The sequence below is a fragment of the Culex quinquefasciatus genome, chromosome 3 (genome assembly GCF_015732765.1).
Source record: "Culex quinquefasciatus strain JHB chromosome 3, VPISU_Cqui_1.0_pri_paternal, whole genome shotgun sequence".
Classification (NCBI taxonomy): domain Eukaryota; kingdom Metazoa; phylum Arthropoda; class Insecta; order Diptera; family Culicidae; genus Culex; species Culex quinquefasciatus.
The window spans coordinates 20,240,771-20,253,870 of record NC_051863.1 but is presented as its reverse complement, the minus strand read 5'-3'; the positions used below and the strand labels follow the sequence as shown (position 1 = coordinate 20,253,870).

The 13,100-nt window shown below is 39.3% G+C and overlaps 1 protein-coding gene across 3 annotated transcripts in view; it reads left to right on the top strand.

The window, feature by feature from the left end:
* The window catches only part of LOC6033084 (poly(A) polymerase type 3), a 32,843-nt gene extending 20,025 nt beyond the window's left edge, over window positions 1-12,818 (top strand). For 2 of the 3 annotated variants that reach the window (XR_005278122.1, XR_005278121.1), the window contains 4 exons: window positions 22-749; window positions 822-1,085; window positions 1,320-1,728; window positions 11,688-12,818. Coding sequence is in view for 1 of the 3 variants with exons in the window: in XM_038258957.1 (XP_038114885.1) it covers window positions 22-749; window positions 822-1,085; window positions 1,320-1,580 (1,253 nt within the window). In the remaining 2 variants the exon portion in view is untranslated. Of the gene's footprint in view, window positions 1-21; window positions 750-821; window positions 1,086-1,319; window positions 1,850-11,687 lie in introns of those variants that run through there. The other variant, XM_038258957.1, reaches the window with a different exon arrangement.
* The last annotated feature ends 282 nt before the right edge of the window (window positions 12,819-13,100 follow it).

The following is a 13,100-nucleotide window of genomic DNA, read 5'->3' as shown; positions in this document are numbered from 1 at the left end:
TTGGGCTTTTCTTCTTTTCAGAGCATGGAATCTACTCCAACTCGTTGGGTTACTTTGGAGGTGTGTCGTGGGCTATGCTGGTGGCGAGGACGTGCCAGCTCTACCCGAATGCCGTCGCGGCCACGCTGGTGCACAAGTTCTTTCTGGTGTTTTCGCGCTGGAAGTGGCCCCAGCCGGTGTTGCTGAAGCAGCCGGACACCGTGAATCTGGGCTTTCAAGTGTGGGATCCGCGGGTGAACGTGCAGGACCGGTTCCACCTGATGCCGATCATCACGCCGGCGTATCCGCAGCAAAACTCGACCTTCAACGTGTCCAGCTCGACGCGGAAGGTCATGCTGAACGAGTTCAACCGCGGCATGCAGATCACGGACGAAATCATGCTCGGCAAGGCCGGCTGGGACAAGCTGTTCGAGGCGCCCAGCTTCTTCTTCAAGTATCGCCACTTTATCGTACTGCTGGTCACCTCGAACAACGCCGACGACCACCTCGAGTGGTGCGGCCTGGTCGAGTCCAAGATTCGCTACCTGATCCAGAACCTGGAGCGAAATCTGCACATCAACCTGGCCCACGTCAATCCGAAGTGCTTCGAGCAGCAGGAGCAAAATCAGAAAGACGACGGCGGCGAGGGCGGAAAGACGACACTCTGCTCGCTCTGGTTCATCGGGCTGGAGTTTGAGCGGTCAGAGAACCTGAACGTGGACCTGACCGAAAGCATCCAGAACTTTACCGATGCCGTGCACAAACATGCGGTGAGTTGGGTCGATTCTACAACCCAAAAAAAAAAAAAAAACGCGTCACTTACCTATTTCTCTCTCTTCCAGGTGCACATCAAGGTCCTCAAGGACGGCATGAAGATCGAGGCGCGGCACGTCCGGCGGAAGCAGCTCAACCAATACCTCGACCCGAACCTGCTCAAGCGGGAGCGTAAAAATTCCGACTCGGGACTCGGCTCGACGGTGCTCAACACGAGCGGCGGTGCCGCAGCGGGCAACAACACCAGCGGCAGCGGAACGACCCTTCGCAAGCGACAGTCCTCGGAGGCGCTCCAGGCGGCTGTCGCCAGCAAAAAAGGAAGGAACGATTCCGTGAGTGAACCGTGAAAACCCAAACACCCCTCTTTTTTTATTCTCTTTCTCTCTCTCTCGTTTTCATCACGTTCCTTCCCTCCCCCCCTTTTTATCGTTCTTTTTGACGCCCGCCCCCTTTTCTACCACCCTCCCCTTCTCCCCTTCCTCCGCAACAATCTGCCCCGAGGGCACTCGCGCCATTTGGCCACCACCATCCCCCGGAAATGTGTGTGTGTCGGTTTCTCGTTTCAGTTCGACCATTCGCTGTCGAATTCCTCCTCGTCGCAGCAGTCGTCCATTTCGACGACCACGCCGGCGGCACCCGCACCCACACCATCCGCCGAGGCGCCGGCCAACGGTGACGGCGAAGCCGTCGGCGGTGTCGAAAGTGCGGACGCCGCCGCCGCCGCCGTGCTAACCCTGGACGAGTCTTCGTCGGAGATGAACCAGGTGCCCAACTCGACGACGGCGACTCCGGCGCCAGCACCGGCTCCGGAAGTGGTCTGCTCCTGACGGCCCCCGCCGAATCCGTTCCGAAAGGTGAACCACACCGCCAACGGGAGTGGTGGAGGAGGAAGAGGAGGAGGAGGCGGTACCGGAAGCGGCGGCAGCAGCTACCCGAACACCACCACGAGCCGGGTACAGTTTGCAGAAGTTCAATGTAAGTGATAATGCAACTCTTGCTATCTTTCTCTCTCTACTCCTTTCTTTTCCACGTGTATTTTAATCATCAGTTGAGTGGCACTGGTGAGCGTACCAAAAAGAAAAAAAAAGATGAAAACAAAAAAAAAAGAAAATACAAAATTGGTACGTCTTTTCCGGTGTCGCAACTGAACACTCTAGACAAAAGACCTTTGTACAAGCGATGAATCTGACTGATACATTTCTTAATAAAAAATAATGATAATGTAAAATTTTAAACCAAGCTGTGTATCATTTGCTGTTTTGTGTGTTGCGTTTCATGTGTGTTGGAAAATTCTCAAATTTCGAAAGTCGACTAGATTAGGGTTTGGGTTTAGGTTAGAGTATGTATTATGAAATCGATGCAATTGATTGGATTATGTCACGTCTCTAAAAAAAAAAAACAATTTCCCATGTCCCAGCAGGGTGGAATCGAGTTATAACGGTAAATGATAAAAATCCTATCAGCAACACATTTTCAGGTCCCTCCTCAAAGGGTATATTATTTCGTTTTTTCCCAAATTTTAAAACATGAATTTGTGTCTGAAAATTGATTCTATTGTGGAAAAGTGATGTAACTAAATGAAATTTAGAGCAGGGGTGACCAAAGATTAACGAAACAAACATTTTGTTGAAAATCTATGTTATTGAAAATTTAAATGTGTTTAAAAATAGACCGTGGAGTGGAATCCAGGTTTTTAAGCGAAGCAAAGCGTTCGAATGGTGAACGTCCGAAATGTCAAAATCGCGCACTAGCACCAACATTAGAAAAAAATGTGGCTGTCATGCCATGGCACACTTTTTTTTCGTAATGTTGGTATCACTGCGTGATTTTGACATTTCGGGCGTTCATCATTCGAACGCCATTTTCGCTTAAAAATCTGGATATAAACATAAAAAAATCCAGCCCTCTGTCACTGCCGCCATGATTATGAAACCAAAATATTCGATAACGAACATGAAGACAACAAAGAAGAAAACCACGGTGTCTACTGTCAGATTTTGAAAAATAAACAAAGTGCAGAGACCTTTTTTAAATTATGTTCTTTTTCACACGTGACAACTTGCTTGCATGTCCAGGACTCTTTAAAGAATGTTACTTACGAGTGGAAATTTGCGATCCCGGTCCTAGATTTTCCCGGTCGAATCGGATTTTTGCTTTAAATTGGTTAAAACTACTCCTGCTTATCCGGCTGCTCATTCCGCCATCCGATTCAAGAGCTCCTTTGACTCCGGCCTCATACACACACATAATATGTCCGGAAATCTGTCCTAGATATACAGGACAACTCGCTTGACCACTTCAACCGAATTTTGTAATAAATTTACACCAAAATATTATTTTTGGTTGACCTCTTTCGCGTTTGCCATTTCCCTATTTTGATGTAAATAATCAGAATACACCAATATTACTTCATCCAAAGCTTTGTTGATGGTGGGCTCTTCACACATACTAATGCGTGGGCTCTTCGAGGTTTTGGTGATTGTCAAACGTTCTAGACGTTTACAGTGGTGCCAGAGGGCTGAAAAAATCAGCAGCGGCCTTACCTGATTTGAATGTTTGATAGGCTAGGCATGAAAGTTGCAGCTAAATAAGCTTAGGAATGTTGAGTACCCCTCGTTTGAGTACTAGTCAAATGACAGTACAAATACATGTAACGCGCGTTCTCTAACTTACCTTAAATAAACGAGCTTGTGCTCTATTCGGCCTCTTTTACCGCTGAACTCCAAACGGACGACATCGTACTTTCTGCTCTGCAAACCTTATCACAACACAACTCTCATCTCTAAATCCCGGTTGTTTTAATTGGCGACGAAGGAGTGAAGAACTACGCGAGCGATTTTTTTCTTTCGGTGGTGTATTTAATCGGACAGTTTTTTTTTAAATCAATTTTTCCTTTGCGGGATTGAAACGATCGTCCTGTTCGGGTGTGCACGCATCGGAGAAGAAATTTGCTGGCCATTGTGTGCGAGTAGCGGTGGCACCATTTTGTTTTCTACAAACCGACGCCGAGTGAGCATCAGCAAAAAAACCGAGGATTCTGTCGGTGTGCCTGGAAGTGCGGTACCTGTTGGCCGGAGATTTGCATCGGAACGGTTGCAGCACGGCGAATTCCGTGGTTCGGGCGGCAAGTGGCACGATTTTGCGCGGCGTATTCCGGTGGATTTTTTGCTGATTCGGTGCGGTGAAGGTTCTGCTTTTTGCGGTGGTTTGGAGCGTCGGCAGTTCCGGCGGCATTTTTGGGACAAAGGAGAGCGTTCGTTGGCGGCGGTGACCAGGCGATTTGTTCTTGGACCGGGAGAAAGCAGCTTTGGTAAGCTAGGGCATTTGGGGTCAAGTGATCTTTTGCCAAAAATAATTTCAATAAAAAAAATAATTCCTTAGCAAGTATCACTGAGGAGTTTGTGAGGAAAAATTCATGTGAGCTTATTAATCGACTAAAACCGGGTTGCTTTGTAAGTGTGTGTGTGAATCTTTTGTTCGTTTGAACAAAGGGTTTCGCCATTTTATTTATTGGTTCATTAAGAGAGTTTTTCTTTTTCTTTAATTTAGTGAGGCCAAATTGCCACGGTGTAATTCAGCTGTTTGAGCCGGTGCACAAACTTTTGCTTCGCTGAACGACGTTTTCCTGTGCTGAAGCACGGTGCGCACGACGAGTTTGTGCAGGAGGTTAAGTTTGCTTGCTGGCAAAGGCCGGGTGCGAGATCGGTGAGTAGCAAGCTTTTCTTTGATTTGATCCCTGGATTTGCAGTAATAGAGATTTTTGTGTGTTTTCTTTTTATTTTTTTCTTTGGGAAATTTGGAATTTGATTTTTTTTTTACCTGATTTTTGATATCAAGACATGGGTTCGAACGGGTTAGCTACCTCTATTGAGATGTTTAGAAAGGGTACGTCATTTACGGACTGGTCAGATCGACTGGCCTATACCTTTCACGCAAATCAAGTTGCGGCTGATCGCCAAAAATCGCATTTCATGACGATTTGCGGACCGTTTCTTTTTTTCTCAATTAAAGCTGCACTACAGCAAAGATGAGCTGGATAAAGCCTCTTATGCTGATATTGTGTTAAAACTGAAACAAAAATTGGACAAAACGGAGCCGGACTTAGTCCAGCGCTTTCGTTTTAGTCAACGAAACCAGCAACATGATGAATCCATTGAGGATTTCGTGCAGGCGGTCAAGCTGCAGGCGGAATTCTGTGGTTTTGGGGCGTTTAAGGACGTGGCCATCATGGACAGGGTTCTGGCGGGTCTTCTTGACGGGAATCTCAAAGAGAATTTGCTGAAGGAGGAAGGTTTGACTTTGGACAAGATGGACAACTTCATAACAACATGGAACATAGCAAAACAAAACGTTAAAGCGTTAAACAATCAACCTGGAGGATCTCAATTGGGACAGTACAGTTACTTTACACCAGAACAAATTCATTACATTCAAAAGACAACAACACAAAGACAAGGGTCTTCACGGTACGGAAATTACAGACAAAATGATGGGTTGCAAAATTTTCCAGAAAGGCGAAACAATTCCAGATTTCAGCCTTATAAAAACTACAATTCTGATTCTCAAGTTTACACTAACCGAAGGTTCAATAACCAAACACAACAACAAAGGTATTTTGACAAAAGCTATGATAGGAGATATCCTCAGACTAGAATTTCGTGTGATTTTGTGGGAAAATGGGTCATTCTAAGCAAAATTGCTTCAAACTTGATTACTTTAACAGACAATTTGTGAATTTCATGGGTGAGAGTACTGCAGATGATTATTCCTGCAATGAAGGTGGTGAAATTGAGTACGCAAATGCGGAAATGTTCAACCAAATAGAAAACTTTCAAGATAATAACGACCAATGCATGAAAATTTTTACTGTCTTGAACACAACATATATTAAGCTGGATGAAACACAAATAGAGGACCAAATGGTTGATTTGGAAGTTGATGATAGTTGCTTGTTGAATGACAGCACATTTTCTATACCAATTGATGATGATAGTTATGTTGACATTGATTTGAAAAAATTGTTTACCCCGAATTGGGAGGATGATTCGATTTTGGATTTGAACGATGTGTTTGATAAGACTTGTTATAATATTGATGAAAATTGTGATGATGCCCCAAATTGGGATGAAAATTTGTTTTGTGGTTTTGGATTTTTACAGGATGAGGACATGGAAGGTGGTGAATGTAAGAATGTTGGTTTTAATGAACTTTTAGCAGATGTCAGCGTGAGTTTTGAAGGTGCCCCAAATTGGGAAGAAAATGTTGTGTGTGGTTTGAATAATTTATTTTTGTATGACGATATTTTGGATATGAAACAAGATGTGATGTTGGAAAATAACGTGGGTTCGATTGAACATAATTTTGATAACAAAAGGAATATTTCAAGCAATGCAATAGCAGCAAATTTATATTATACCTCAAATTGGGAAGACAGTGACAATTTTGATAACTGTGAGAGTTCGGACAAAAAGCTGCTGATTGGCAATGATGGTTGTGGACTTGAGTGTTGTATTGATGATGTTCAGAATTTGATTTTAACCCCAATTTGGGGAATGTTTCAAGAAAGTTCGGAAAGTGTTTGTTTTGAAAAAGTATTATTTGACGAAGTTTCTGAGATGTCAGGGCGAAAAGGTAGTAGTTTGAGTTTAAAGCTATGTACATCTAATTTGAAAAACGAGTATGATATGCAAAACATTGAATTGATGATAATATTTTTGATTATGATTGCTGTAATTGTTTGCCATAATGGGTTTAAAGCTATACCAAATTCGTTGTTTCTGTACGAACTGATGACTGAAATTTTGACGAGCATTGCAAATTTGCAATTTATTTTGATTTTGAGTAAAGGATGTACTAAAAGTTAGACAATCGCTTTGTTGACGATTTTTGTGGTCGGCATGATCAAAAATTTGTGGACGATTGCTGGTTGTTAAATGACAAAGTTGGCAAACCGCTATATTTACAAAGCGGGAAATTGAAATGTTTACAAGTCATCTATGCCAAATCATTAAATCTGTTTTTGGAAAGTCATATTTGGTACACAATTGAGAAACAACAAGTGTTGGACAGGAATCTTATTAAAAGCATCAAACCAAAGCTGTTGGTTTGTTTGCTTGAATGTAATTGTTTGCTGGACAGTTTGGCAATAGTCATTGTGTTATTCATATTTTTGAGATTAGTTTTCTCAATTTGTTTGCTAAGAAACCTTATTCGCGGGCTGACGAAAGTGACGAATGGAGAATTCCATAATTTTAGTTTGTTGGTCATTTGTTCAATTCAGTTCATTAATTTTATTCAAGACGATGATTGTCTGTCATGGAAATTTAGTTTAATTTCAAATAGTTGTGTGTGCAATGGTACATTGAATGAAAAGCAAATTATAAACAAGTTAAACTATAGAATACCTAAAACTAAAACTTTTCAAGAGAAGTGTTTGACAGATGATCAGATAGTAGATGTGGAAACTCAATGGTTTCAATGGAAACTTTTTGAAAGGGTGGTGAATGAGGTAGTCTCTTTAACTTGGGACATACCTAGCATATATTTTCATAAAATAGATCAAAATATCTTGATTCCATGCATTGTTTGCATTAATTCTCAATCGAAAATCCACAATAGTGATGAATTACTTGTTGTTTCAAGGTCCATTGGCTTTGTTCACAGGCTGATATGCTGGATTTCTGTCCTGAGTTTTAGAGTTGTTATTACAGTTTTCATTATAAATTTCCTAAAACAATTTTATTTGTATTTTAAACAGATACTCATTCAACACGGTTCCCAGTGTAGCGAAGACAAGAAAGCGCGATGGCGGCTAGTAGCACGAACCGTCGTGTTGTGGACTCGAAGGAGATGTGCTGTTCGTGGTGACTGGCAATCAAAGAGGTTACTGGTGGAGTGCAGCAAACGAAATGACCTTCTACTGAAGACGAAATGCGAAACGACATGGAGATTTCGAACGAGGACACGTGTGGTGCTGGATGCGGCAGATACCGTCCGTTTAGGGGTGTCTCTGAACGGAAAGGAACAAAACGTAAAAAACGCAAAAAGTGACTATTTTAAATTCCTCAACAATATTTTCATTCGAATAGTACAAAAAGTTGTATTAGATTTTTGGTTGATTCATAACCTTGCTTATCATTTCATTAATGAGTTCGATTAACTTTAGTTTTAAGCAAAGGGGGAAGGACTGTTGAGTACCCCTCGTTTGAGTACTAGTCAAATGACAGTACAAATACATGTAACGCGCGTTCTCTAACTTACCTTAAATAAACGAGCTTGTGCTCTATTCGGCCTCTTTTACCGCTGAACTCCAAACGGACGACATCGTACTTTCTGCTCTGCAAACCTTATCACAACACAACTCTCATCTCTAAATCCCGGTTGTTTTAAGGAATAACCATTCAAAAATTTAAAATTTGACCATGCTTTGTTTAACGTGAATCTTTATCTTTGATCCACGCCCCAGGAGGGGGAGGGGGGGGGGGGCTCCATCAACAAATTCGGAACACTTTTTTCTTACGATGTAAACAAACTTTTTTTTTTCTCCAGGAGTACATATTTTTTTACAAAAAAATGACTTTAACTCTGAAACCAATAAAACTCAAGCTATAGCTTATAAGTGAAGTTTTAAACATGGTCTGATAACTTTTTTTTGTGAAAATATCAATTAAATTCAGGTGTTCCACAATTGTGGGAGGCACAATAACATCCCACAATTATGGAACAGGCAATTTGGAGGCAGCGTTTTGCTGCTCTGGATAAAATAGTCTTGAAATGAGGTTTTTTGTTTAAAAAGTACTAGATTTTTTGATATGTTTTAGGGGACAAAAATCCGCAACTTTTGAGCCATAGAGAAACATGGTCAATAGTCCAACAACAATACCTACAACTTTGCCGAAGACACCAAAGTTGATAAGAAAATTCACTCAAAAGTTACAGCTGTTTGAATATTTACATACCATTTTTGTATGGACAGCAGCCAAAATTGTATGGAGCCTTGTATGGGTGAACCAAAGATGCAAAATAGCTTATTTGGTCACAGGAAAGGCCCCCACAAAGTTTGAGTCAAATAAAAAAATACAAAAAATAAAAATGGTCGAAATCGGCCGATTTCGTAGAGAGTTGCTCCACTGTAAGACTGTAAAGACGTATTTTTTTGCTTTCCCCATTTGATTTTTTGTGAGAGGTTTTGTATGAACCATTAGGCCGCTGCAAATATTTTTTTAAGTTCATGTCCCTTTACTCTACGTCGAGAGGGGGTCAAAAAAATGTGCCACAGTTTTAAAATTTAAATGAACAAAGCGTTTTAAAATGCTTACTTTCGATTTTTTTTGCGAATGATAAAACTTTTTGTCTCGGTTTAATTTTGAAGGGATGGAAGGAGGGGGGCATAAATTAAAAAAAAGGTCTGAGATTTAAAAAAAGGGTCCACGTGATTAATGGATGGTTCCTAATACGAAATTGTAATCCAAACAATACCGTCTACAATCACAGTTTTTTGCCCTTTCCGACCTTGACGCGCCACAAGCCATCAGCTAGGTTACACCAACATGGTAAGCGAGCGTTCTTTTATTACGTAACGCAAAGTTTAAGATTTTTGACCCCCCCCCCCCCTCTCATAACAAATCGTAACAATTGAGCGATCCCCCCTGTAACGCGTAACACAAGGTCTTTTTGCAAATATTTATGAGTGCTTATATGAAAATTTTGCGTTACGTAACATAATTTTTCATCACTCCCCCCTCCCCCCCTTTTCGTAACATTTAGTAACAGACGCCGACACTCCCTCTCCCCTAACTGCGTTACGTAATAAAATAACGCTCTCTACGAAAATAGGACACTTGCAAGGAACCAGAGCTGTACTGTTCTTGTCAAGATAAGGTATTTTGTCCATTTGTGGACCCCCTAGTAGAGCCGACGCGCATTTTTCACAAATTTTCAATATTTCATGAACTTTTTCAAAACCCTTAGTACAAAACAATGAAATCTGAAGTCTTTTGAAATTTTTTGACTATTTGTTTCATCAGTTTTTTGTTTTTGAGCAGAAAAATAGACATTTGAAAAAAAATTTTTTTTGCCTTTTGTGGGACCCCCTTTTCCAATAGTGGACCCGGGTCCATAATCCGATTGTGGTCCTGGGTCCACTGTAGGAAACTGTTATTTTTATACTAAATTTAACCGATATTTGGTGTTTTGATGCATGGTGGAGGTCTAATGATTAATATAATAAATAAAAGATGGATTTTTTATCATAAACAATTATGTTTTGTTAACAAAGTTGGCTTAAAACAACAAAAAAACCTAACAGACATCAAATATTAATTACATAAATAGTTGACCGAAACAAAACAATAGATGTCGAACTCAAAACACTTATTTTGGTAAAAAGAACAATTCAATGTTAGTCAAAATTGTGTTAAATAATGCTGAACATGCCAAATATGAGATTTGCAGACAAAAAAACGCTTGAAATTGTGATTTTTTTAAATTTTATTATCAAAACCCCTTCAGAGGGTCCACTATAAGAAAGGGGTCCACTAATGGATAACGTACCCTAATTCGAATGATCTACAGATCTAGTTACGCTCCTTCCAGGATGCTCCTTACCTGGATGTCAACCGAAGAGCACGCAACAAGGTCAGTGCCGTTGCATGCTCTTGGGTATTAATCCTTGGCAAGCTTTAAATTTTGGTTTTTGAAAATATGCAAAAGAGCAACTCTCTACGAAATCGTTTTTTTTAATTTTAGTAATTAAAGATTTTTTTTGGAACAATAACAACTATTTTAAAAAAAAGTTACCTTAAAATTGATATAACCTGAAAAAGATGCCCTTTATCAAATTTCAATAAAGTACTTTTTGATGGCAAATTCGATTTTACATCAGTGTTTTGAAGTTGAAAATTTCTTGCGACCATTTTTTTTTATTTTTTGAAAAAACAGTATTGATTAAAATATTTATAACTCGGTCAAAGATTTTTTGCCCGTTCTGGAAATTCCTGAAAAGTTGGTTAGATTTCCCCTAAAACATATAAGAAAATAAAAAATATTTTTTACGATTGTTTTACCGTGTATAATTTTTTTCCAGTGTAGTCCGTATCCATACCTACAACTTTGCCGAAGACACCAAATCGATCCAAAAATTTCTTCAAAAGATACAGATTTTCAAATTTTCATACATCATTTTTGTATGGACAGCTGCCAAATTTGTATGGGAAATTATATGACCGAAATAATGATGCAAAATGGCTTCTTTGGGCATACCGAAGGCACCAAAAAAGTTTCAGTCGGAAAAATCGAATGACCGAAATCTCAGAAAAATTGCTCAAAAATTGAAAACTTACGTTGTTTTTTGTAAAAAAAAATGGAAAAATATTTACATCTTTATTCAAAATTGACTTTTTTTTTAATTGGCCTTCATCATGCTCACGGGACTAGGTGCACGTGTCTTCACAAAAATTTTGAGCCGATTCGGTCAAAGAAGTGTTGAGATATCGTGGCACCCGTTTTTTGAAACTGCTAACATTAAATAGCTTTATCTGGGCAATGATATAATCAAATTTCTTCATATTAATTTTCTTAATAGTTGAAAATGTATATTTTAATGCCCTGAAAATTGATAAAAAAGTATTAGTGTGTGCTCATACCAACCCTTGACATTTTTGCCGATTTCATGATCCCTTTAAAAAAATAAGGCCATTGCAATTATTTTTCAAAGTTTATGTCAAATTGGTTTAAATGTTAACACACCAGTCAAGGATACCAGCAGCGCTTTGATCAGTTAAGTATGAACAGCTCTTCCTTCTCAAATATAAAACCTAAAGCTGAGTCAGTCAAACAAAAACACACATTCATTCGCTTGTCCACTCGTCACGTACAAATAACAGCTACACACTTGTGCTAATCCCGCAAATCACATCTTCTTATTTTTCCCACAGCATCGTAGATGAATGATTGATTCGCTTCCCTCCTTGCTCCCGAGAAAGAACCCCAACACAGTTGAAACATATGATTATTATGTGCAGAAGAGGTAAGAAAGTGAAGAAAAATAACTCTAAATATTCAAACGGACGATTTGGGAAATTGACGAGGTAGCAGCGTAAGGGATTTAAACAAACAAAGTAAAATCTTAAACACACACATTGAAAAAAAAAGAGATTGACAAAAAAAAACTTATCATAAATGTGAAAAAAGAACATTCTGTAAATAGTTACGAAAAAATATCAACTCAAACATAACTTTTGGGTAGGATCAGCCCCCGTCAGGAGTTTTTGTTTCGTAAGACAGTAAGATTTATACTACTTTTTATTTATACTAAAAACACACACACACACACACATAATAACAATCATACTTTTTGTTTTAGTTTCATAAAGTCTCACTTTCTAGCGAGAAAGTGAGCCATTTAGGCGCGTGTGCGCACGCGCGCCCGCTCAGCTGTTGTTCTCATTTTTATATAAACACGAGAAAGAGCTGGATTATGATTTTTTGTTTAAATAGCTAACACACACACACACTTTTTTTTCACACACTTACAAAATTCACCAACCAAACAGACAGAGAAAGCAGGAAACTACTTTCGACACTATAGTTGCGATCAAAAAGTGCAATCATTCGTAGTTTTGTGAAGACACAGTTTGAAAAGAAAACAATTATTGAAGATTTGCGGGGAGAGGAAGAAAAAAATAGTCGAAGGATAAACTAAGCAGAACAGAAACTAAAACAAACGCAGAGACAGTTGAATGTTTAGCAGATTATTTGTTAGTGGTACATTTTCACGCGTAGAGTTTCCGATTCGATGGAAAAGCAAACCCCCTTTTTGGTGAGGGAGAAGAAAAAGAAGAGCATATTTTACGTAACAACATATTTGTAAATAGTAAAACACACCATTCACTATGGCTATTTTCCACACACACACACACCTACTGAGGGGCAAGTAAAGTGACTTGCAGTAGAGAAGTGCTGAGCTGGGAGAAGAATTCGAGGGAGAAACATCTGTAATTGAACTTATATTAATTTACTTAAATAAAAAAATGCAGAGACGGGAAAAAGTAATTCTTTGAAGAGAGTAACCACTTTAAAAATGAAATCATTAAAATGTCCGTGAAATTTACATTTTTACCGTGAAATGGATCAAATGAAAAAAAAAAAACATCTAAATATCAAGGCTGTTAACGATAAAATTATCGAGTTTTGATAATTTTTCTATCGTTATCGTTATTCCGATAATTTTATCGACGATAACTATAATATTTAATATATTTCTAAAATTGACTAAAACCAACCAAATTATGTTGAATTTTCAAGCTACCTCTTAGTAAATATACTTTGATAATATGGTAAGTTTCATA